General features: G+C 45.0%; 1 protein-coding gene across 1 annotated transcript; it reads right to left on the bottom strand.

Annotated features, from left to right (window-relative positions):
• Window positions 1-24,540, bottom strand: UTP14A (UTP14A small subunit processome component). Its single transcript, XM_015128180.3, has 15 exons — window positions 24,458-24,540; window positions 23,268-23,343; window positions 21,502-21,572; window positions 20,903-20,967; window positions 18,796-18,938; window positions 18,040-18,195; window positions 10,865-10,984; window positions 10,673-10,767; window positions 9,566-9,689; window positions 9,394-9,471; window positions 8,559-8,955; window positions 4,295-4,692; window positions 3,378-3,571; window positions 3,149-3,248; window positions 1-417 (listed from the first exon to the last, which is right to left on the bottom strand). The coding sequence occupies exons 1-15, from the start codon at window positions 24,481-24,483 to the stop codon at window positions 145-147; spliced, it is 2,316 nt and encodes a 771-aa protein (XP_014983666.1). The 5' UTR covers window positions 24,484-24,540; the 3' UTR covers window positions 1-144.
• Window positions 24,541-26,436: the final 1,896 nt, after the last annotated feature.

Genomic DNA, 26,436 nt, shown 5'->3' with positions numbered 1-26,436 from the left:
TAGATTAAAAAATGCCTTTATTTTTAAAATGTGGCTCAACTACATGCAATGTACTGAGCCAGTTTTGGAATCCACCCTGTACCAGAGTAAAAGTGGACCAAAGGAAGTGAAGTCAGGGCTCCTGGCTGTCACTCCTCCAGCAACTCAATCTACAGAGCTTTTCTTCAGCTGTTTTTTGTGACGTGTGGTGATTCGTTTTGGATTCCTCTGTATGACAGACAGGTCCGACCTTGAGGAAGACCGGTAGCCCACATCCTCTGCTTTTATGGGGTTAATGATATGGCCTGGCTTGGTGACGACCTTGGGAGTAGTCAGCTTTTGGAAAGCCCTCTGGGTGTTCCATGTGGATCCTATGGGGGTCTGGATGGTCCTTTCAAATTGCCAATGGTGGGTAAATGGATATGGAAGCACTCGTACCTGGAAAGGAAGGAGAATGATTTGGTATGAGGCAGGCCTGGGGTGCAGTTATACACTGTTCTGACAACTCTCATCAGGTACTATTTTGGTACAGGCCACGGTTCCACATGATGACTGCAACTGAAGAGACTGAGAGGTTAAGGCATCCCATCGCTCCCATCTGCTCTTAGGAGTCAAATCTGCTTGATGACATTTGGGAGTAGGGGGGCCTAAGTTGGCTCTGGATCCCCTGTTTATTCAACAATTCAGGGTCTAAAAAAACCAACCTGACACTACTTCTGTCTTTGTTTTTGTTTTCTTTTTTGAGACAGAGTCTCACTCTGTTGCCCAGGCTGGAGTGCAGTGGGGTGATCTCTGCTCACTGCAACCTCTGCCTACCAAGTAGCTGGGATTACAAGTGACACTGTCCCTATCCAGCTACAGGAGCTCCAGGGCTGTTGTCCCAGAGTGAGCTTTCCTATGTAACACTGTGACTGCAAGAATCCAGACCATTTTGTATCCCTGTGGATTTTATAACTTTTCTACCCTCTTTATGCTCTCAGTCTCCTCCTTCCCTCTCTTAGGATTGATGTTTCAAGGAACCCGAATCCTGAACTCTACCAGGCCATTACACTTAAAGTTTCATCTTTTTTGTTTGTTTGTTTTTGTTTGGGTTTTTTTTTTTTTTTTTTTTTTTTTTTTTTGAGATGGAGTCTCGCTGTCGCCCAGGCTGGAGTGCAGTGGTGTGATCTCAGCTCACTGCAAGCTCTGCCTCCTGGGTTCACGCCATTCTCCTGCCTCAGCCTCCTGAGTAGCTGGGACTACAGGTGCCTGCCACCATGCCCGGCTAATATTTTTGAATTTTTTTTTTTAGTAGAGACAGGGTTTCACCGTGTTAGCCAGGATGGTCTCGATCTCCTGACCTCATGATCCGCCCACGTCGGCCTCCCAAAGTGCTGGGATTACAGGCGTGAGCCACCACACCCGGCCCACTTGGCTTCATCTTCTTTTGGCACCACAGAATGTAGAGCTGGAAGGCCCTAGATATTGGCAATGGTCATCTCTGGCCTGAAAATTTGGCTTAGAGGGAGGAAATGATGGAGCTAAGTAAATGAGGAGCAGCATTGGAGAACAGAACCCAAAGCTCCTGTTTCCTTGCCTGGTATTCCTCCACCACATTTCTACCTTCAGACATTTAAATAATCTTTCAACACTTCCGCAATGGCCAAAGGAGGAAGACACGTAAGCAGAAAATGGGGATGTAAAAATCAGTAGTCTTTGGCAGGGCACGGTGGCTCACACCTGTAATCCCCGCACTTTGGGAGACCGAGGCAGGCAGATCACTTGAGGTCAGGAGTTCAAGACCAGCCTGTCTAACATGCTGAAACCCCGTCTCTACTAATACAAAAATAAGCTGGGCGTAGTGGCGCATGCCTGTAATCCCAGCTACTCAGGAGGTTGAGACAGGAGAATAGCTTGAACCTGGGAGGTGGAGGTTGCAGTGAGCTGGGATCATGCCACTGCATTCCAGCCTGGGTGACAGAGTGAGACTCCATCTGAAAACAAAACAAAAACAAAAAAAGCAAATCAGTAGTCTCTGGAAACATTCAGTGGAATACTCAAGAGAAGCTAAGCACTATCTGGTGGTCCTGGTAGTAGCGAAGGAAACAAATTCTCTTTAAGTTAAGGGAATGTCTTATTTGGGTTGACGGCTACATCTGTGCTTGTCAACCAGGGCAACAGAAAAAGAGAACACCTGGACAAAGAGAACACCTGGACAAAGTATTCAGTCTCAGAAGTCCCCCCTAGGCACCTTGAAGCACTTTATTCTACTGCATGTTGGAACCTGCAGTAACTTATTAAAAAGATGAAAATCAGGGGAGATTCCTAGAAAACTATTTGTCAGTTTGCCATGACTGCATTAAAAAAACAAATAGACCCCTGGAAGGGAAGGGTCGTCTTTATTGAGCTCTATACTCTACCCATCACCTGGAATCCTGGCCCACTGAAGCACCCTTTCCCCCCTTCCCTTATCGTGTAACTGCCTATTTTCTAGTTATATAGCCTTAATTGGGACTGCAGTAGTTACGTTTCAGTTTCTGCAGTGATTGGTTCACAAAATAAGATAAAAAAGAATGTTACTGAAATGTATATCTTCTTACCTCTGTTCTGTAGCCATTAGTTCCTTATTCCTTCAGAGGGAAAAATGTAACTCATTTCAATATACTGGCTGGGGACAGATGTCAGAATTGAAGGGAACATAAAGGTCATCTAGTCCAATCTCATTCTTGAGTCCCCTTTACATGTACTCATACTCCCAGAGCAGCCTTGAATTCTGTATCTCCTCTAACTTCTACTTTATGTGACTTCATACAGTAACCTTCGATATACTTGAACACCGTAATCACGCTCAAATTTTCTTCTCTTGTAAACATCCCCAGCTCGTTATCATGTGACACAACTTACAATCTTCTCATTCTCCTGAACAAGTACCGGTTTGTCTTCATTTTTCTTAAGCTACAGCTCAAACCTTATAGCCTCTGTTTGAGCATTACCTTGACTCTAAACTTTTTTCCTGGCTAGTAATTAAAACAGCATAGTCTATCTGAGATGATAAATGTAACAGCCATTCAGCAAAAACAATAGATTTGATTCTGTGGTCAAGATCACACGTCCCTCTTGACTACAGATCACTAGAATACTCCTCTCAAGCAAGAAAGTCAGGCAGCTAAAGAACTCTCTAAGTTCTCACCTGATGAGCCGCTGTGTGGATGTTGCGCTTCTCATTAATAATCACATTTGGCAAATTCTTATCTTTTCTTGGAGGACCCTCAGGGGCTTTAATGAGAAACCTGGAAAGCAAAACAACAGGACATCTGACTAGGAGCATTAAGGACTTAGTCAAAAGGGTAGGGAGGACACCGAAGGGCGATGGGGGAGAACCTAGTGCCCTTTTGACAGACTTTCTTCCGCATTCTTACCGGCGTCTTTTCTTGGCACTGGGCTTTAGGCCCACACCACCCCACTCGCCCCAGCCAGGTAGCGTCAGGTCCACGTCCTTTGGCTTACTAGCCTCCACGGCTTCCCTCTTCTCTTTCAAGAAATCTCTGATGACATCATCCCCAGCAAAAGCTTCCTTTATCATCTGCCTTTGGTTTCTCTCCTCTTCATCTTCCTGGGGAGAAACAAGCGAGAGCTACAGCTTGGCTTATGAGCTGTGGTTCATGGCGAGAACGGTTGAATTTTGGGTCGTGACATTTTAGCGCCCCCTAGAGGGAAGTGCTGAACAATGATGGTCTTGAGATACAAACTAGTGCGCAGCCAATCATGCTCCAGTTTTCTTCCCTCTAGGGTAAGTATCTCTAGCTCATTATCATATGACACAATTTTAAACTTTTGAGTAACGAAGCTGCAGGGTGGAGGAAAGAATGGCCCGTGTTAGCAGCAGGAGCTCTAAGTGGCCAGACTGTAGGCTTCGTCTAGCTTATATCCCTTAAAAGACAGGTGCCAGGATGCTTCAGTGAGTTTCAGATTAACTGGGGAGTCTTAGACCATTTGAGATCCCACTGAATAAAACTTTGGCAACAGTTCAATGACTCACCTTCGAGTTGTCCTGCCTGGGATCTGGTCAGAACTCTGAGTTACTCCCTCTTTCCTCTGAGAGCAGTATTAGAGTCACCCCAGAGGAGTTTTGGTGGATCAGGGTTTCGGAAATAGGGGTCTTGACAGCACCCATAGATCTGCATCTATTAAAACATCACTGTTTTAGGACCAGCCTGGCCCTATACTATTCTGGACTTCTCAATTACTGAAATGTGCCCGCAGCGAAACAAAGCTTCATTACTCCTTGTGCAAGGACACTTTCTGAACAATGGCCCACCACCCTGGCTCTGCTCACCAGCTCCTCTATTGTGGGAACTGCCAAAGACTTCACGGAGGGAGACTGTGTGGTTAGGAGGTTCTGTAGGTCGATCATTTGCTCCTTCTTTTTCTTCTTAGGGGCATCAGGGCGATTATTTGGGGTCCTCTCTGACTGCTGCCCTTCTAACACAGGTCTGGAAAGCTCCTTATTTTGAAAACATTCTTCTTTTCCCAGCTCTTCTAGTTCTTCCAGCGTCTGTACTCTCTCTGGCCTCTGTAGCAACAGGGGCTCCTCTTCTTCTGTGGCAGGTTCCTCTCTCTGGACCTGGGGAATAGTCCCCTCTGAACTTGCTTTTTGCTTCCTGGACTGATCATTTTCCTTCAATTTCTGAGATAGTACTCTCAATTCAGACAGCACTTCCTGGCTGCTGGAATCTGGGGGAAAAAGAATGAAAGCTGTCAGAAAAGGCCGGGCGCGGTGGCTCACGCCTGTAATCCCAGCACTTTGGGAGGCCGAGGCAGGCAGATCACAAGGTCAGGAGATCGAGACCACGGTGAAACCCTGTCTCTACTAAAAATACAAAAAATTAGCTGGGCATGGTGGCGGGCGCCTGTAGTCCCTGCTACTCAGGAGGCTGAGGCAGGAGAATGGCATAAACCTGGGAGGCGGAGCTTGCAGTGAGCCGAGATCGCGCCACTGCACTCCAGCCTGGGCAACAGAGCGAGACTCCGTCTCAAAAAAAAAAAAAAAAAAAAAAAAAAAAAAAAAAAAGAAAGCTGTGTCAGGAAAAGGAGGTATGTACGTTGTCTGGTTGGTAAGCATTTGTTGAGCACCCACCAAGTGCTAGGTACCACATAAGACATTCTAACGAGGACAAACAGGGAAAAGAAGATTCTGTACATTGAATCTCCTAGAGAGTACACTAATCATAGCAGGCAACGGAGTTTGGTAATTAAAAGTAGCATGTGGCCAGGCGCGGTGGCTCATGCCTGTAATCCCAGCACTTTGGGAAGCCGAGGCGGGCAGATCATGAGGTCAGGAGATCGAGACCTGGCTAACACGGTGAAACCCTGTCTCTACTAAAAATACAAAAAATTATCCAGGCATGGTGGCATGTGCCTGTAGTCTAGCTACTTGGGAGGCTAAGGCAGGAGAATCACTTGAACCAGGTAGGCGGAGGTTGCAGTGAACTGAGATTGCGCCACTGCACTCCAGCCTGGGTGACAGAGCAAGACTCTGTCTCAAAAAAAAAAAAAAAAAAAAAAAAACGGAGCATGTGCGATGTTGGATATGGTGGCTCACGCCTGTAATGCCAGCATTTTGGGAGGCCGAGTGGGGAGGACTGCTTGAGCCCAGGAGTTCGAGACCAGCCTAAGCAACATAGTGAGAACTCATCTCTACCACCTCCACTCCCCCAACAACAAAAAATTTCCAGGCATGGCAGTGTGCATCTGTAGTTCCAGCTACTTGGGAGGCTAAGCTGGGAGGATCGCTGGAGCCAGAAAGTCAAGGCTGCAGGGAGCTGTGACTGTGCCGCTGCATACTAGCCTGGGCAAACAGGGCAAGACCTGTCTCAAAAAAAAAAAAGAAAAGTAGCATGTTGGAAAGCAGACGTCCTGGGTCCTATTCCCAGCTTTGCCAATGATCCACTGTATGACTGGGACTGTGGCTTAAGTTCCTCGTGCAGTAAACCCCACTTGGGAAGATTGCCCCAAGTTCCAAATTTTAAAAAAGGAAGCCACTTTAACAGGTGGCTTCTGAATGCAACTTCATTGTAATTTATGCTTTACTGCTTATAAAAACCTTATCCAGGATTTTCATCTTTTTTTTTTTTTTTTTTTTTTTTTGAGACGGAGTCTCGCTCTGTTGCCCAGGCTGGAGTGCAGTGGTGCAATCTCGGCTCACTGCAAGCTCCGCCTCCCGCATTCACGTCATTCTCCTGCCTCAGCCTCCTGAGTAGCTGGGACCACAGGTGCCCGCCACCGTGCCCGGCTAATGTTTTGTAGTTTTAGTAGAGACGGGGTTTCACCGTGTTAGCCAGGATGGTCTCGATCTCCTGATCTCGTGATCCACCCATCTCGACCTCCCAAAGTGCTGGGATTACAGGTGTGAGCTACCGCACCCGGCCAGGATTTTCATCTTGACTCAAGAATTTCTACTCCGTATCTTAAAGCAGTATTTCATAATCTGCTGTTGCTGAGTCAAGGGATGAAGTAGCTGCTTTATCCAGTGGAGGTAGCTCACACTTCCACTGGCAACATCTGAGCAAATAACACTAGTCTTAAGAGTCTGGAGGGGCTGGCTGGGCACAGTGGCTCACACCTGTAATCCCAGCACTTTGGGAGGCTGAGGTGGGTGAATCACTTGAAGCCAGGAGTTTGAGACCAGCCTGACCAACATGGTGAAACCCCGTCTCTACTAAAAATACAAAAATTAGCTGGGCGTGGTAGCGCATGCCTGTAATCCCAGCTACTTGCGGGCTGAGGCAGGAGGATTGCTTGAACCTGGGAGGTGGAGCTTGCAGTGAGCCAAGGTTGCACCACTGCACTTCAGCCTGGATGACAGACACCTGTCTCAAAAAAAAAAAGAGTCTGGAGGGAAACCTGGCAGTGACATGGTTCTAAACTGGCTTTTTCATTGACTCAAGTTGCCACCATTCCCAAGTTGATCCTGCTCTCTAGCTTTGGCATGAAGCCATTGTAGCTCCTTAGATCTGGCCTTTGGACACATGGATGTTTATTTCTCAAGAATCAGGTTTCCTTGTTCATTTTCATTGGGGTCCGTGACTTTCCAGTATTTTAGGACACTCTTGGAAGGTCTGAGAAAATTTGATTTATTTACTGTCTAAAGAAATGCAAATCTGTCTTTCATCCTTTCATATCACAGTCAGCCGCTCTGCACATTTAGATAGATGGTCAGTTGTTGAGGGGGCTTAAGAGAAAGCCACTAGGGTCCTGTGGCCATATATGGACACCCCAACAATCTCAGCCCACTGTGCTGCTTTCCAAAATTCTCTCAGAAGTGACTGCTTGCAATTATTAATCCCAGAAATATCCAGCCAAAACTATTAAGTAAAGGTCACCACAATACATTCTAAATTATAGCTCTTTTAAAATAAACTTTTGTATGTGGAAACCTGAAAAAAACAAAGGAAAAAAAAAAAAGGAGTCTGGGTGCGGTGGCTCACACTTGTAATCCTAACACTTTGGGAGGCTGAGGTGAGAGGATAGCTTGAGGCCAGGAATTCAAGACCAGCCTGGGCAACAGAGCAAGACCTCAGTCTCTACAAAAACGTAGCTCAGCATGGTGGCACATACATGTAGTCCCAGCTAGTTGGGAGGCTGAGCCAAGAGGATCGCTTGAGCCTGGGAGGTCTTAGGCTGCAGTAAGGTATGATTGTACTACTGTACTCCAGCCTGGATGACAGAGCAAAACCCTGTCTCTTAAACAAAAAAAAGTAGAAAAAAAATAATTTTTTTTTTGCCATGTAAAACCAGATTTTTGCCGTCATCTAAATGCATTCCTATGTGGAACCAAACCAGACCTGGTAATTTGTCCAGATAGCCAAGTGATTTCTCAATGTAGGTAGTTTTCCTAGGCAGGCTTTTTAGTGTCCTGGTTTATTGCCAGAAATGGGAACTCTGACCAATCTCACAGGTGCTAACACTGTTAATAAGATCTCTTCAAGATAACAGGTAGAAAATATAAAGTACAAATAGAGCCTGAGCATGGAGTCACAATTCTAATTTGCCATGTAGCCCCGTGGAGTCATTCATTCCATAAAGTCTCACCCCATGTAGACACACATAAACTAGAATTAAGAAATGCTAAAAATGCCACTCCTACTTAACCAACAAAACAAAAAAATCCGGCAATTAGAAGATGTTTCCTAATGTCTCAAAATTGACCTATCTGTGCCTATAGGTGTGAATGGACTTTCAGATTTGCCATTCTACCATATGTACTTCTCCCTGGTGTGTAGGTACCAGGAACACTAACTCACACCCTAACTTCAAGGATGGTTTAGTTATTATGGCTTTCCGAAGGCTGTAAGCCCCCCAAAACAGAAAATGTGCCTGAACCACGTTGCATGGCCATGCAGATGAGTGCTTATTAAATGCCTTCAAAGAAGAGTAGTTATGAATGTAATTTCTCTACAGGGATCCAGTGCATGCACTCTTGCAAGTCCCTAGAGCCTAATCACTATGCAGTTGTGTGTGTGGGTGGACACATTTTTTTTTTCTCCCATAGTCTGTCCACAGCACTAGGAATTTCTCCCTTCCATTTGATCACAGCTCACCTTTTGTTTCTTGACTGCCTGCTGGCTCAGCATCCTGGCTGAGCTCAGACCTTTTTCTAAGGGATCGCCTTTCCTCAAATTCTCTCAACAAAATTTCTTCTTCTGCCACTGGTCTGTCTTCTCCCTCACTTTCAGAAACTTCGTGGGCCTCAGGCTCTGGCAGTTGCTCAGGGTCCTCCTGGGTTGCAGCCTCTTTGGTGTCACTGGTACAGCTCCTGAGCATCCAGGGATTCGGCCCGTCTGCATTCATCTGCACTTCATTCACTACATCAGGGACAAGGAGTTCTTCCACTTTTTCTTCTGTGCCTCCCTCCTCTTCCTCACTCTCAGAGGCTACCTGGAGTTTCTGTGTTAGTTCTTTGTTCTTGGCCAACTGTTCCTGCATAGCTTGGCGAGCCTGGAGGAAAGAGTCACAGCATGAGAGCCCTGTCATTAGTGATTGCAATAATACCTTTCCTGGTCCATTTCATAAAGCTGCCTCCTCTCGATTTGACTTGGTATTTCTTACTGGTACCTACTGTTTAAACTGCATATACAATGCTGGGTTAATAGCTGTGGTATAAAATGGAAGACAAATTCTTTGTCTTCAAGGAATCAACAGGTGAAATAAGATTTTAAAAAGCTCCTCTCCCGCTTTGGACTTGCCTTCAATGCTGTTTCCCTTTCATCTCTCCTTTTCCACCTTGTTTCTGGTCATTTTCCTTTCTGCCTTAGAGATTTTTCTGATGCCTTTTTAGATTCCTGGTTTTCCATCCATCCTCATGGCTCTTCCCCAACTCTGCTTCTGCTAGCATCCTCCAATTCCAGATCTTCTCTCACCCCAAAGGTCTCTTACCTCCAGGTCATATTTGGCCATAATTGCCTTTGACTTGGCCCATTTCCCACTGTTTTGGTGCTTAAGGCTCATTCTTTCCTAGAAAGAAAGAACAGAGTGAGATTTAGACCTTTAGTGGCTTCCAAGGAAAGCTGGTTCAAAGGGGTGGGGGTGGGGCAAGAGGTAGTCTCACCATCATTCTGGCCTTTTCAATTTTTTCCAGTTCTTCTAGTGCCGCAGCTGGGTTAACCTTCCGCAGCTGTTCAAACTCTTTTAGGGCTTTCTTGGCCTTCCCTTTCTTCACAACTTTGTGATACCTGTAGGGTAAGAGGGGTAGGAGGGAAGAGTTCAGCAATTTAGCTGAAGCATGGATGTCATAGGCACAAGTGCCCATACTACCCAATGGGTTCCCTAGGCAGGGGGCTGGAACGGGCATCATAGAGCTAGTTGGCTATAGGGAGTCAGTTTGGGACCTGAGAGGACTGGCAGGATTCTTGGTACCCACAGTCCTCAGGGTAGACCTCTGTGGCTCAAAGAGTCTCCTTTGCCTCTATAACTCAAGGGAGGAGTAGAATAAGTTTCTTTTTTTTTTTTTTTTTTTTAAGACAGTGTCTCACTCTGTCACCCAGGCTGGAGTGCAGTGATGTGATCTTGGCTCACTGCAACCTCCACCTCCTGGGTTCAAGCGATCCTCCCGCCTCAGCCTCCCAAGTAGCTGGGACTATAGGTGCACATTACCATGCCTGGCTAATTTTTGTATTTTTAGTAGAGATGGGGTTTTGCCATGTTGGCCAGGCTGGTCTTGAATTCCTTACCTCAAGTGATCCACCCACCTCAGCCTCCCAAAGTGCTGGGATTACAGGCATAAGCCACCGTGCCCAGCCAGTTTTACCAGTTGCCCAGGTTGGTCTTGAACTCCTGAGCTCAAGTGATCCATCCATCTTGGCCTCCCAAAGTGCTTGGATTACAAGCATGAGCCACCACATGTGGCCAACAAGTTTCAAACAGGCAAAAAGGCAGGAAGGAAGCCCTATTGGCCTTAACAGCTCTGGAATTCAGAGCTCATTCTGCAGAACCACTCTGTGATGCCTTGGAAGGTAGAGAAAGTAACTGAATAGTCCTCTTTTTGGCAAAACTGTATGAGGTTGGTTTGTGGGGAACAAAAGGCTAGTCACGCCTGTTTGGGACCTCATCTACATGACTCCAGTTGCCGCATCAAAGGTTCTCTCCAAAGAATTTATGATGAGCCACATGACTTTCTTCTGTGGAACCAAAGGCCAGTTCACAGGGGCCTCCTTACTTTTTACTTTTGATTTTCTTCTCTCTTCGAGCCTTGGCCTCATAGTAGGACTGCAGAGCCCGAGCCCTCTGAAGCTCTGCTCGGCGCATCTTTGCCTACAACAAATGATATTTACAGTGACATCTGGGCCAGAAGACAAATGCTAGGAGAAGCGTGGCATGCCTGGGTGTGAAGGGCCTATGACACACTTACCTCTTCCAGGCTCATAGCTTGGAGAGAGGCCTTTTCCACGGGGGTCAGTAAAGGGTCTGCCACTGGCTGCTTGTTCTTATGGAGGAGGTTGAAAATTTCCTGCTCCAGGGGAGTTCTTGCCTTAAAGAAGCAACAAAACATTCTGAGTCTTAAGCCATGCTCTTACAGCTTTCTCTCTTTACTATGATTATCTAACTTATGACACTATAATTGGAATCATAAGTGGATAGGATTGGCTGTTACAGCAAGAGAAGGGGGTTCCAGTCTTGTTGTCAGCAGTGTAAATAAAGCCTTATTTGATTCTTATATGACAACTTCAGCAGGGAGATGCTGAGGCTACTCTCTAATACTGCTGAGAAGGATCACTGTGTTCAGGTTACCAGTATGTTTTTTCTTTGAGACGGGTCTTGCTGTGTTGCCCAGGCTGGAGTGCAGTGGTGCAATCTCGGCTCATTGCAAGCTCTGCCTCCCGGGTTCACGCCATTCTCCTGCCCCAGCCTCCCGAGTAGCTGGGACTACAGGTGCCTGCCACCACGCCTGGCTAATTTTTTGTATTTCTGGTAGAGACAGGGTTTCACCATGTTAGCCAGGGTGGTCTCGATCTCCTGACCTCATGATCTGCCCGCCTTGGCCTTCCAAAGTGCTGGGATAACAGGCATGAGCCGCTGCGCCCGGCCCAGGTTACCAATATATGTTAAACAGATTTCCATTCTCTTAAGAATCTAGGCACATTGCCCTTGAGTCCCTATATTGTTATGTATTATTTGAAGCACATAACTATTACTTTATAGTTAGGAATCTCAAATGCATATCATAAGCCTTCTTTTAGAATACTTCTAGAGGGAAGGGGCGGTTATTTTTTTTTTTTTTTGAGACAGAGTCTTCCTCTGTCACCCAGGCTGGGGTCCACTGGCACTCCAATCTCAGCTCACTGCAACCTCCACCTCTAGTGCAAGTGATCCTTCTGCCTCAGCCTCCTGAGCAGCTGGGACCACAAGTGAAAGCCACCATGTCTGCTAATGTTTTTTATTTTTTGTAGAGACAAGGTCCTACCATGTTGCCCAGGTTGGTCTTAAACTCCTGGCCTCAAGCAATCCTCCTGCCTTGGCCTCCCAAAGTGCTGGGATTACAGGCGTGAGCCCAGCATGCCCTGTGAGGTTAGATCTTAAGATAAGCATTATTTGCCATTGATGATATACCTAGGAAATAGATCTGCAAATATCTCAGAGGGGAAGCCCAACTTTTTTTGACCATAGCCCACTGCTATAAACCATGCATATAAGTGTTCTTGGTATCATTAATTACTGATGAAAGAAAATGAGAAAAAACATGACATTTTTTTGGCACAGTCTTCAAATGTAGTTTGTGGTGGGGTGTGTGTCTTAATTTCTTGAGCACAAAAGGATATTGCCTTTAAAAAAATATAGGATGGGCATGGTGGCTCAGGCCTGTAATCCCAGCACTTCGGGAGGCTGAGGCAGGAGGATTGCTTGAGCCCACAAGTTTGAGACCAGCCTGGGCAACATGGTGAAACCCCATCTCTATTTATTATGTTAAAAAAAAAAAAAAAAGAAAAAAGAAAAAGACCTTCATGTAATTAGCCTGTTTCCTGATGGTTCAAATTGAACTCTCCTCATTTTCTAACTTTGGCTCCAATTCCTCAGTTTCCAGTTAATTTTGCATGCTAGGCAGAGTATGTATGAAACGAATGTACTGTAAACCAGTTATTCCACATGCTATCTTGAGGATGGCTAAATAATCAGGCCGATCATGCCACGGTCCACATTCTGGCAAGGCACAAAGACAGCCCTAGGCAACAGAGCTAGTTTCAAACCTCACACACATATTATGTGTGGTTTTCTTCAATAGCCATATACATCATGGTCAGTATTAAACTTACAAATATTTGGATAAATGCATAAACGCACATCATCACATGTTACACGATGCTATTGATTTAACCATAAAACTGTTTTACTGAATAGTAAAGGTACGTGTTCTTCCATTTTTAGTATTTGCAGTAGTGATCAATCACAGGCTGCAAAGTGATTTATACTACAATGCTGTAATGTCCCTTCAATTCAAATCAGTTTACAAACATTTGTTGATTGTAGCTATATTCCAGGCACTTGTGTGGGGTGCTAGGAATACACAATTGATTAAGATAGTTCCTGTCCTCATGGAGCTCACAGCCTTTCAGAGCACAGACATATACAACACAAACAGCATAACATAATGGGTTAAATACATACTGCTACGTTATTCTATAGGGGTAATCACAGAGGAAATCACCATTAAATATTATTAGGAGGTAGGTTAGGCTTGGGGAAGGAAGTGACCTTTTGAATTAGGCTTTGAGGCCTAAGTACAGTTCTGTCAGGAGGAAAAAAAAAAAATCCAAACAGATGAGCATAAGCAAAAACACAGACACAGGGAAAGGAGTGGTATGTAATAGAATGTGTTGTCCAACATAGCTAAAATGCTAGGTAATTTTATTTTATTCTGTAAGTGAACAGCCTTTGAAGGATTTTAAGGAGAGCAACAATCAATTTCGTGTTTCAGCAAGAAAATCCTGCTGATTGTATAGAGGATATATGTAAAGTTCCAAAGGAAAGGTTCGATGAGGGCCTCAATTAGGGCAGTGAAAATGAAAATGAAGAGAAAATAGGAGCCTAAGGGCTATTACAGAGACAGAATTTGCAGGCCTAGGCCCCTGTATAAGCTGGCGGAGAGGGAGATAGTGAAGGGGTCAAGTAGGAATCAAATGACTGAGGGTCCAACCTAAGTGACTGGGGTAGGAAGTTACGCTGTTAACTGAGTTGCAGAATGAAGGGGTATAGGTTTTGGAAGTCTGGGGAAAGGAAATGCGAAGCTTACTTTGGACTGGACTAAGTTTAAGGTGCACATGGGAGACCCAGGTGACTCCTGCTAGTCACATGGAATATAAGACTGGAGCTCCAAAGAAGGGGTTGAGAGTGATAGTCAAGAGTTATGGAATTTTCTTTTTTTTCTTTTTTGTTTGAGACGGGGTCTCGCTTTGTTGCCCAGGCTGGAGTGCAGTGCCGCGATCTTGGCTCACTGCAAACTCCGCCTCCTGGGTTCACGCCATTCTCCTGCCTCAGCCTCTCGAGCAGCTGGGACTACAGGCACCCGCCACCACGGCCGGCTAATTTTTTGTATTTTTAGTAGAGCCGGGGTTTCACCGTGTTAACCAGGATGGTCTCGATCCCTGACCTCGTGATCTGCCCGCCTTGGCCTCCCAAAGTGGTGGGATTACAGGTGTGAGCCACTGCACCCAGCCAAGGTATGGAATTTTCACGCCTGTAATCCCAGCACTCTGGGAGACTGAGGCGGGCGGATCAAGAGGTCAGGAAATCGAGACCATCTTGGCTAACCCGGTGAAACCCCATCTCTACTAAAAACTACAAAAAATTAGCTGGGCGTGGTGGCGAGACTCCATCTCAAAAAACAAACAAACAAACAAACAAAAGTATGGAATTTACAGAGCAAGCATAAAAAGGACTAAGGAAAGCCAGAGAGAGTAAATACCCAGAGTGTATCACAGAAGCTAGAGGGGAGAGATTTTTAGAATGAAATGTGCTAATGGTGTCAAATACGCTAAAGACTAAGAGGGCTTGGGATCTGGCAATTCGGAGGCCCCTCACTAATGCCTTTTGAGAGAAGTTATAGTGGGGCAGTAGGGGAAGAAGGTGAGGGAGAGGAGGCAGCAGTGGAGACAGACCAGCTCTTCCCCAAACACATTCCTTATCAGATAACAAGATTTGCTTCCCCTGTTAAAAGCTTAAAATTCAATTTATTGAAATTTTAATAAAATCAGTTTGTATACCCTAAGTTAAATTAAATCCAACAGGTGTCTTCACCATTGTTTCATAGCCTTTATTTTTATTTTTTGAGACAGAGTCTCACTCTGTTGCCCAGGCTGGAGTGCAGTGGCACAATCTTGGCTCACTGCAACCTCCACCTCCTGAGTTCAAGTGATTCTGGTGCCTCAGCCTCCGGAGTAGCTGGGATTACAGGTATAAGCCACCATGTCCAGCTAATTTTTGTATATTTTTTTAGTAGAGACAGGGTTTTGCCATGTTGGCCAGGCTGGTCTTGAGCTCCTAACCCAGGTGATTCACCCACCTCAGCCTTCCAAAGTGCTGGGATTATAGGCGTGAGCCACCACGTCCGACCGGCCTGTTTCACAGCCTTTAAAATGCTAAAGCATGTTGTGACTCTCCAATCTCCAGTAGGGGCATGCAGCATTTTCTAGCAATGCCTCCTCTCCTCTTGTGAGGGCATACTGAGAGACTAAGGTTTCAAGGAGAATACCTTGGTAAATAGTGGTGTACACAGAGAATAGTGAGGAGAGGGGTGAAAGAAGTTACCTTACAGCATTTCTAGCACTTTGCAGTTTACAATTGCCTTCTCATGCAATATTCCACTTAATTATTTGCAGCTAAACAAAATTTTAGGAAGCTGAACCAAAACTATAGTACAGACTTTCAATTTTCTTCTTTTTTTTTTTTTTGCAGGCTGGAGTGCAGTGGTATGATCTCGGCTCATTGCAACTTCCGCCTCCTGGCTTCAAGAAATTCCCCTGCCTCAGCCTCCTCAGCAGCTGAGACTACAGGCATGTGCTACCATGCCTGGCTCTTTTATGTATTTTTAGTAAAGATGAGGTTTCACTATGTTGGCCAGGCTGGTCTTGAACTCCTGACCTCAGGTGATCCACCTGCTTCAGCCTCCCAAAGTGCTTGGATTACAGGCGTGAGCCACCGTGCCCAGCCTGAGACTTGATATTCAATCTCTAGAAACCCTAATACAGCATATACTAGTTGTTGGTACTTTGCACTGTAAGTTGTAAGGAGAGACCTAGGAGTTGCTAGCCACAAAGCACCCTCTGAACTAAGCACTTCCTTATTTCTCTGTGCCCTACTAGCATAATTTCTCAAAAGTCAGTCTTAGAATGAATGAATGGCATGGCATATTCAATGTATAACATCTGAGCCTCACTCTATCTTGAAGAGGTTGTGCTATTCTTAGTGTAACCTCCTCCACTACCATCTAGTTTTTATTTTTTATTTATTTATGTATATATTTTGAGATGGAGTCTTGTTCTGTTGCCCAGGCTGGAGTGCAGTGGCACGATCTCGGCTCACTGCAACCTCCGCCTCTGAGGTTCAAGTGATCCTCCTGCCTCAGCCCCCCTAGTAGCTGGGATTACAGGCACACACCACCATGCCCCGCTAATTTTTGTATTTTTAGTAGAGATGGGGTTTCGCCATGTTGGCCGGGATGGTCTCAAACGCCTGACCTCAGGTGATCCACCCGCCTCGGCCTCCCAAAGTGCTGGGATTACAGGCGTGAGCCACCACGCCCGGCCCCATCTCGTTTTTAATAACAAACTTGGCATTTTCCTGCTATCTCCAAGATTACACTGTCATTTGGAAAAAGCAAGGTGGAGGACAGTGTGTAGTAGCATGCTACCATTCTTTTTATTTAAAAAGGAGGTAAACGTGAATATAAAAATGAAACTCAACAACAACAACAGCAAACTTATGCAAGTGGTGAGTATGGGGGTAAAAATGATCAGATGGGGCAGAGGGTGGAGTCAAACTTTTCACTACATATCTTCTATGCTTTTTTATTTTTGAATCCTACAAATTGTATTACCTCTGATTTTTTTTTTTTCTAAAGTCTCCCTTCATCCTGCAGCCACACTTTAAACCTGATCTCTTTTTCATGTAGAAAAGGAAGCCTCCTAGAAAGAGAATGGTAGTGACTTCAGCAAAAACATCAGAAACAGCTTATCCCCATAATAAGCAACTACTCGCTCAATTTCTAGCTATTGTGGCAAGCAATGTTTACTTTGATTAGCTTTAATTAGCTCAACTTCCCAACACCTAAGAAACTACTATTCTTGGGTTTTTGGAAAGTAAAGAGGAGAAGCACAAAGAGGGCATCTATTTAAGATTAATCAGCCCATTATAGACTATAGACTCCATACCAATGGTGTATTGGAAAAGTAGGCTAGCTGTTCTAAAGCAGCTATTCAGACTAAAAACCGAGACTTTAGGGACCAACATAGGATTTCCAACTTCTAATTTTGCCAAGAGCATAACTACCATTTCATCCCCAATCCCATCATTTACTACCACCATCATTTCATAGAAGAAAAGACATTTCAACACCACTAAAATAGAAAGAATAACCTCATAATAAAAAAGAACTGGCAACATTACACCCACCAAACAAACATACTTACAATTATCCTTTTGTTTTAGACAAAAACTTTGTTAGGGGTTAGTGTTTGGGAAACCCAGCTCTAAACCCCTGCCCTGCAGCTCAGAGTCATAATAAGTCACCTGCTGAAGTTCTAGTCATTGCCAGCAACACATATTTTAATGTGGTATTCATTCCTGTACAAGCAAACTTTGGCTTCTGTTGTTCACATATCCTCACTAAGGCATCATTAATACTACCGAGTTCCTGATTTCCCTAGGATCAGAATGTGGCTTTAAATGCTTTTAAAAAACTGGAGTAAAAGAAAGAAAACATTATTATGTTCCCGCTATAAGGGCAATCACATGGTTTAACACAAAAACATGGAAATAGCCAAGTACTGTATACTACAAGCAGATGAAAAGTGACACAGAGACTGGGCGCGTTGGCTCATCATTCCTGTAATCACAAAACTTTTGGGAGACTGAGGTGGGCGGGTCATTTGAGGTCAGGAGTTTGAGATCAGCCTGGCCAACATGGCGAAACCCTGTATCTACTAAAAATCCCCCAAAAAATTTAGCTGGGTGTGTTGGTGCGTGCCAGTAATCCTAGCTACTTGGGAGGCTAAGGCAGGAGAATCGCTTGAACCTAGGAGGCGGAGGTTGCAGTGAGCTGAGATCGTGCCACCGCACTCCAGCCTGGGTGACGGAGCGAGACCCTGTCTCAAGAAAAAAAAAAAAAGTGATCACAGAGCTATTGTGACTGACATGTCAGTCACATGACTGACAATGACTATGGGCAATCCCTTCCTTCTGAGCACTAAGCTAAAATGACTTATGCTGGGGTTTAGCTTAACATGTCCAATCAAATCAATTGCAGGCTCTGAAATCTCCAACTTATAAAATCTCACCTTTCAATGAAGTTCAGTTTCATTTTGTTGTACTCACCTTCCAGCCACTGAGCACATGTTCAATGGGAGCAATGGCTGGCTCCTCCTTCTCCAGTGGAAAAACCAGCTGCTCTGCCTGCCGGTTCTTCAGGACGACAGGGTCCCATTTGGAGAGGACTTTTGCGGTTTTATTGAATGCTACTTCTCTGTGGATCTGAAGCAGACAAAGTATGTAAAAGGAAAGAGCCACAAGATTAAAGCATCAAACCCAAAGGACTAACAAGAAATTAGGAAACAACGTTTCTTAGCCCACGAAAGAATCAGGATGCTAGAGGTTACTGCTTGCTTCTCAGGACTGCAATTTCTCCTAGATTATTATTATTTAGATGGAGTTTCACTTGTGTCGCCCAGGCCGGAGAGCAATGGTACGATCTCGGCTCACTGCAACCTCTACCTCCTGGTTCAAGCGATTCCCCTGCCTCAGCCTCCCAAGTAGCTGGGATTACAGGCGTGTGCCACCACACCAGGCTCATTTTGCATTTTTAGTAGAGACGGGGTTTCACCATGCTGGCCAGGCTGATCTCGAACTCTTGACCTCAGGTGATCCGCCTGCCTCGGCTTCCCAAAGTGCTGGGATTACAGACGTGAGCCACTGCGCCTGGCACTCCTAGATTATTTTTAATCTTATCCATAGTGGGGAAATCACAGCTCCCCCTTCTCCCATTTTTCAGGTCTTTCCCTTCTTTCTATTACCCTATTTTCCCTTGTCAACACAATTTCTTTCCCTTAATAGACCACCTTCTGTATAGCTTACCCGTTCAATCTCTTCTTTGTTCAGAGGTAACTCCACTGTCTTCTTTGATTTGACTCTATTCAGTTGCTTTTTCACAGTGGCCAAAGAAGATGAAGTTTTAACAGGCTCAAGCAGATCTGCAAGGACCAGCTTTTCTCCTGATCCTGTAGAAAGGTCAAACTTTCTAGTCAGACCAAGAAGTGAGGCAAGATCTCAATATAATGTAGGCAGAAGCCTCAGTAGAAAATGCCAGTAGATGGCAAATGTGCAGAGAAGCAGGAATAATTCTCTTACTTCAATTGCCTATTTCTAGCCAGGCCAACACTATCACTCTACATTTATCCCCAAACGTGTTAGGGGGTAGAAGATAGGGGAAAATGTTTATTCAAAACTCATTTTCTTTTCTCCTGGTGCTTCTACTCTTGCCCTATTGCAATTCATTCTTCACATAACAGCCAAAAATAAAAACAACCAAAGTGGTATTTCTTTTGTTTGTTTTCTTTTGAGACAGGGTTTCACTCTGTCACTTAGGCTGGAGAGCAGTGATGCCATCTCTGCCTCCCAGGCTCAGGCAATCCTCCCACTTCAGCCTCCCAAGTAGCTGGCACTATAGGCATGTGCCACCACGCATGGCTAATTTTTTGCATCTTTTTTTGTAGAGATAGGGTTGTGCCATGTTGCCCAGGCCAGCCTCAAACTGCTGGGCTGAAGCAGTCTGCCCACCTCGGCCTCCCAAAATGCTGGGGATTACAGGTGTAAACCACTGCACCCAGCCCAAAATGATCTTTTGAAAATATAAACCACAGCATGTCATGACGCTGCTGAAAATCCTCCAGTGACTCCCCATTATACTTTGAATCTCATCTACCTAAACGACACGGTCCTATGAGATCTAATCCCCATCTGCCTCTCTAACCTCATGTCACCCCCCACCCTCCACCATGCTCTTGTCACAGGGTCCTCTTTCCCATTCTTCAACATGCTGTGCATGTTTCTACCTTAGAGCCTTTGTGCTAGCTGTTCCCTGGCCTGAAATACTTTCCCTAATCTTTGCATGGTTCACTTGACTTGTCATTCAGATCTCAGCTTCAATTTTGCCTCTTCAGGGGCCTTTCATGACCAACCAATCTAAAGTAGCCACTTAGTCGCTTTATTGCATCATCCTCTCTTATTGTCTCCCTTTATTAGAAAGTAAGCCCCAGGAGCTCACATCTTATTCGCTACTGTGGCCTTGGTATCTACAACACTTCCTGATACTGCTACCTAGTAGAAACACAATAAATATCCGCTGAATGAGTATGCTTGGAATACATTGTTATTTGCCCTAGGAGGCTACACCAGTGATTACTACGAATGCAAAACCCATTCTAGCTGCCTAAGTTGTGAACAGGGTGAAAAAGATTTGGCATCTAGACTCAGTATTAGGATAAAATCCCACGGCTGCCACTTATTAGAGCATGTATTCTGAACAGGGGCAATTTTTACCACCCCCCCCACCCCAGGGTGAAAATTGGTTCTTTCTGGAGGAGTATGAAAAGAATCTTAGATATTACAATGTTTTGTGTCCCTCCAAGGCTCAACTCTGTCCAACAAACTCTTATTCCTTAGGACTTGATTTCCTGGGGAAGGGGCATAGTGGGAGGGATACAATGAGGAAAAAATGTCTTAAAAGGCTCCTCTCAGGGGAGCAGTAAAAAAGCAAAGGTTGAAAAACACTGTACTAGGCAAAGGCCCTTGAACAAGTAACTTGACTTCTCTGAGCTCTGGCTGAAGAGAACATTTGCCTGTCTCCTAACTCAAAGCATTGTTAAGAGAACTGAAATTAAAATGAAATTGTACAAATATGAATTATGACTAAGTTACTAAGAGGCAGCTGTCTTCATTCATGTCCCTCTATCCTAGAAGTATCTCATCAAACTCGGTAGCATACCTTGACCACAGCCTTCTAGGCTTTGAGAGATGGAAGAAACTGAAGGGCATCTGACTACACTTCTTCACCCACTCTCCCAGGTATTTATGGTATGAGTCATTAACCACATCAAAAACAGTTCCTGGGAGGTGAGGTGAACACTATGCCCTTGGAACCCCACAAGTTTCATGCATGGGTATCTTCTTTTGTTCAACTTACCTTCAGAACTGACATTGAACTCTGACACCTTCAGACTAGCCTCAGACCTCTCAGCCAATTTCCGCCTGAAATTAGGCAAAACGATATAATAGGAATGGATAAATTTTATGGGGGCTTAGGGGTGGGAGAGACAAACACTTCTCTCTTCATACAGGGCTTTGGTTTCTTGTATTTCTTCTAGGGTCAGGTTTTGTCATGATGCAGCAAGGAGATCTGTTCCTAACTTGGACTTGGTTATCTAACCCTCATCTCTTCTCTTTATTACAAGGTAAGCATAGTGGAAAACATATTGGACTTAGATTAAACACACCTGAACCTATAACATATTAGCCAGCTGACCTTGGGGGTAAGTCAATTTACTTCTCTAATGGGGTTAAGTAATGCCTACTCAATGCTTTAAAAGATTTTCATTGTGGAATAAGACTGCAAATGCTTACAGTAATAGCACTAAGACTAGTAATAGCTAACAATTACATAATGCTTACTATATGCTAGGCACTGGTATTAAGGTCTTTACATGAAGCACTCAATAAATATTAGCTGCAGAGAAATCTCATGGAATCAACTATATAACCTGCCGTAACTGACAGGAACGTTACCTATTCTTTCCATCAAGGGAACTGATTGCTTCCAGAAGCTTTTGATGCTCTCTCTCTCCATCATTGTCCCCCTAAGACACAGAAAAGGAAAAACCATCACGATGAGGGGGAGGGAAAAGACAACATGGAAATTGAGTCTCACATAAAATCTCTTGCTCTTTATTTATTTATTTATGAGACAGAGTCTCGCTCTGTGGTCCAGGCTGGAGTGCAGTGACATGATCTCAGCTCATTGCAAGCTCCACCACCGGGTTCATGCCAATCTCTTGCCTCAGCCTCCTGAGTAGCTGGGACCACAGGCGCCCGCCACTACACCTGGCTAATTTTTTGTATTTTTAGTAGAGATGGGGTTTCACTGTGTTAGCCAGGATGGTCTCGATCTCCTGACCTTGTGATTTGCCTGCCTTGGCCTCCCAAAGTGTTGAGATTACAGGCGTGAGCCACCACGCCCGGCCAAATCTCTTGTTCTTTTGGTCAGTAGAGAACTGGGGAATTGGAAGAGGTCTGGTGTGCAAGCATTCCAGCTCAAACTAAAAGGGAGCTAATGTCATGTGTCTGTCCTAACTTGCTTCTAGACAAAAAGGGCTTAAAATGGTGTTTCTGTATAAAATATATAGTATGATCTAACATGGAAACCCTGACATATAGTGTAAGTCATAGCCAGTTACAAAGTTAGCTTTTTTTTCTTTGAGACAGAGTCTCGCTCTGTTGCCCAGGAAGGAGTGCAGTGGTGTGATCTCAGCTCACTGCAACCTCCACCTCCTGGAAGTGATTCTCTTGCCCCAGCCACTGGAATAGCTAGGATTACAGGCGAGTGCCACCACACCCAACTAATTTTTGTATTTTTAGTAAAGACGGGGTTTCACCATGTTGGCCAGACTGGTCTTGAACTCCTGGCCTCCAGTCATCCACCCGCCTTGGCCTCCCAAAGTGCTGGGATTACAGGTGTGAGTCACCACACCCGGCCTCCAAGTTAAGTTGGCTTTTCCTACGAAGAACACGACAAGCAGAAAAAAATAGACAAAAAAAAACACCCTCCTTGTTATTAAAATAGATGTGTTGTGTGCCCCCAACCCAAGGGAAAAAAAAAGTGTTTTTTTGTAAGGGAAATAAAGAATTGGAATTCTTATAGCATCTGTTGGAGATCCAGCTTAAAATACATATGCATATTTCAGTCAGATAATTAAATAACGCTCTATAGAAATCCAAACTTGGGAAATCATATCATATGAGGACCATGTGTTTCAGTCTTTTTTTTTTTTTTTTTTTTTTTTTTGAGACGGAGTCTTGCTCTATTGCCCAGACTGGAGTGCAGTGGCGTGATCTTGGCTTACTGCAACCTCCACCTCCTGGGTTCAATAGTAGCTGGGATTATAGGCACACACCACCACACCCAGCTAATTTTTGTATTTTTAGTAGACACAGGGTTTTGCCGTGTTGGCCAGGCTGGTCTTGAACTCCTGACCTCAGGTTATCTCCCTGCCTTGGCCTCCCAAAGTGCTGGGATTACAGGCGTGAGCCACCAGCCGGGCCTGTTTTGGTTGGTTTTATAAATTATACTTATGCAACTTGCGGGTAGTGAGTGTAACTTAGTTTCCAAATCCTTATAGCACTTAATATGATACAGTAACTTATATATGAAACACTAACCATTTGTAATTAATTTGAGAGACCTGAACAAATACATAGAATATTGTCACACCTTTCCATTCCAGGAATGTGCTCTCTACCCTAATTTTGAAGGCAGTTTAGCAATTGTCACCCACCTCATCTTCACTCCCACTCAAGAGGTAGTCTTTTGGCAAATCTACTAGTTCTTCCTGTTGGCTCAAAGCCAGAAGGCTGTTAAAAGAGGCAACAAAGAAATGTGAATGCAATATACCCATGTAACAAACCTGTATATGTATCCCTTAATTATAATAAAAGTTGAAATTTAATAGAGAAACATTGTTATTTGAAGCAATGTCTAATCTATTAAAACAATCTCGTAAACATTGTAACTTCAACACAGAATAGCCCTATCCCTCAGAAGATATATAAAGCAGCATGAACGCCTTTGAAAACTTGTCAAGACGTGAAATTTAGACTGATGTCAGGCATCACCTCCAGGAATGATGCCTGACTCAAAACTGCATGTAAAAGAGCTAACACTTTTCAGTGATTGGCACAACATTTCCTATGACCTATGGGAAGCTGTAAAAATGTCAGACCCTAGAATAATATGGCCAAAGACGCTGTTGCTAGCCCTGGAGGCAAGGCAGTTTCACGATTAATATTTCTAAGCATCCTCCACATGTTTGACTCTTTGATAGGCAGCCTGATCAAAAGTGTCATCTTGATCACTTGTTCCCAGGAATGGAGAAACAGGTCGAAAGCAGCTGAGTAAGCCATTTTCCCTGGGGCCTGCTTAGCAAAGTAGGTGCTTAACTAAGGAGACTGGTACCCACAAATTACAAAATTTACCGTTACTTAACAGCATATATTATTAGTATTTGCAAAGCCAACATTCCTAAACGGACTACATTTAGTTCCGGGGGCGGGGAGGGGAGGCACAAAACATCATAGGAGCCAAAACGTGGCGATGACTCCAGTCAGCAAAGCTTTCGAAGATTCGGGGAGTTTATAACGCCTGCACTGCCTGCGCAGAGGATTAAATCCGGCCGCGGCAGAGGCAGAAAAAGGGGTCACGTGACGAGGAATGTGAAACATAGTAAATGAGCTGGGGAGGCAGAAACAGCATCAGGACCAACAGGGATGCGGCTATACAGCTGAGGAGCGGAGTAAGTGAATGAAATTAAAAGGGCTTTAAAGGCTGGATCGCGGAAAACAGGAACAAGTGGCCAGCTCTTGAGGGGAACCACTGCCATCTGTTAAAAGGGGGCGCCCATTTCCCAAAAGCTGGGGAACCCGGCCCCCAACGAGACCCAGAATCCCCACTCCCCTCGTTGCCCTTCACCTCTCTGCAAGCCGGTTCGCAGTCATTTCAGCAGCCAGCTTTTCTCACATGGACCAAGAACGGAAGCCGAAGGAAAGCAATTTCCGTGCCGGCCGCAAAGCAATTTCTGTTTCCGTCAATCGCTCGCGACGTACACGTCAGTTCCGTTGCGTACAAGGCGTGTGAGAAGCAGGAGCCGTGTAGGGAGGGGCCTGCGTAAAACGGCGAGGCTGGAGATGAAACGGCTGTCAGCGGGTGGGGCTTTCTTTTCTCCACCCACCACGTATTTCTCTGGTGCGCCGGTGTCTGTCCTCCTGGTCCCTGGTTTCCACGCGGCCCAGGGTGGGTTAGCTTAGGGCGAAGGTACTGCGCTGTCAGGGACTGAGCCCGCGCCTTCATTCGTCCCTACATAATCCAGAAGGAAAGACTCCAGCGCCCGTCCTTGTGCGACAGCGTCCTGCAAGCCGGCCACCAGCCAGCTCGGGGGTTTATTGAATGCCCATTAAGTGGCCAGATTGTGCCGGGCCCCGGAGATCCGATGGTGAACAAAACAAGTTTCCTTCCATTTAAGGAAAAATATCTTTCGATCCCTTGTAATTGCAGCTCTGTTCTTCATTTCCTGAGTCAAAATATTTTATCCAAGAATGGGCCGTCAGTAGCTACGCTTCCTCACCTCCTATCAACTTTAAAAAAATTATTTTAAACAACTTTTTTTCTCCCATCAACTTTTAAGAATTTATTTATTTTTGAGACAGAGCCTTGCTGTGTCGCTCAGGCTGGAGTGCAATGGCGTGATCTCGGCTCACTGCAACCTCTGCCTCCCAGGTTCAAGCGATTCTCCTGCCTAAGCCTCCGGAGTAGCTAGGATTACTGGCGCCTGCCACCATGCTCGGCTAATATTTGCATTTTTAGTAGAGATGGCATTTTGCTATGTTGGCAAGGCTGGTCTGGAACTCCTGGCCTCAAGTGATTCGCCCGCCTCGGCCTCGCAAAGTGCTGGGATGACAGGCGTGAGCCACTGGGCCCTGCCTAATATATGTGTGTGTATATATATATATATGATGATTGTAGAAAAATAATAGACAAGAACATTCTTTTCATTCTTTTAATCCATTCCCATTTTTGCTTTTGCCCCATTATTCCACAGAAATTGCTCTGGACAAGATCAGCGACACCCAAAGTTGCTAAATAAAATGGATACCTCTCAGTCTTTGGGTTCCTAGAACTTTGTCTGGTATTTAATAACTGTCTGTTCCCTCCCTCCCTCCCTCCCTCCCTTCCTCCCTTCCTTCCTTCCTTCCTTCCTTCCTTCCTTCCTTCCTTCCTTCCTTCCTTCCTTCCTTCCTTCCTTCCTTCCTTCCTTCCTTCCTTCCTTCCTTTCCCAGAGTTTTGCTCTTGTTGCCAAGGCTGGAGTGCAGTGGCGCGATCTCGGCTCACTGAGACCTCCGCCTCCCGGGTTCAAGCGATTCTCCTGCCTCAGCCTCCCGAGTAGCTGGAATTACAGGCGTGCACCACCACACCTGGCTAATTTTTTTATTTTTTAGCAGAGACGGGGTTTCAGCATGTTGGTCAGGCTGGTCTCGAACTCCTGACCTCAGATGATCCTCCCACCTTGGCCTCCCAAAGTGCTGGGATTACAGGCGTGAGCCACCACGCCCAGCTAATTTGTTTTCTTATTCATGAAATGTTTTTGGCCATCTACTATGTGCCAAGCCTCTAGGCATTGGGAATACATTGGTGAACAAAGCAGATATGTCCCATAGTTTCCTAGAGCTTACTTTCTAGTGGGATTAAAGACAATTTTGTCATTGTTGAAACTCCATCCTGAGATTTCATGACACCACTCTCTCCTGGTATCTTAACCCTATGACCATCTTCCTCAGTCTTCTCTGCTGGATGTTTTTAATATACTTACTCCCTAAATGATGATGTTTCTTTTTGTTTGTTTGTTTTTTGAGACGGAGTCTTCGCTCTGTCGCCCAGGCTGTAGTGTAGTGGTC

This window comes from Macaca mulatta, chromosome X, assembly GCF_049350105.2.
Source record: "Macaca mulatta isolate MMU2019108-1 chromosome X, T2T-MMU8v2.0, whole genome shotgun sequence".
Lineage (NCBI taxonomy): Eukaryota > Metazoa > Chordata > Mammalia > Primates > Cercopithecidae > Macaca > Macaca mulatta.
This window is presented reverse-complemented; position numbering and strand designations above follow the sequence as displayed.

Bases quoted from the DNA above. Each gene is read 5' to 3' on its own strand.
- UTP14A (XM_015128180.3), bottom strand. From the start codon at position 24,483: ATGACTGCGAACCGGCTTGCAGAGAG. The intron at 23,344-24,457 runs GTGAAGGGCAAC...CTCTTTTAACAG, and splicing joins GCGAACCGGCTTGCAGAGAG to CCTTCTGGCTTTGAGCCAAC. The intron at 8,956-9,393 runs GTAAGAGACCTT...TCTTTCCTCCAG, and splicing joins TGGCCAAATATGACCTGGAG to GCTCGCCAAGCTATGCAGGA.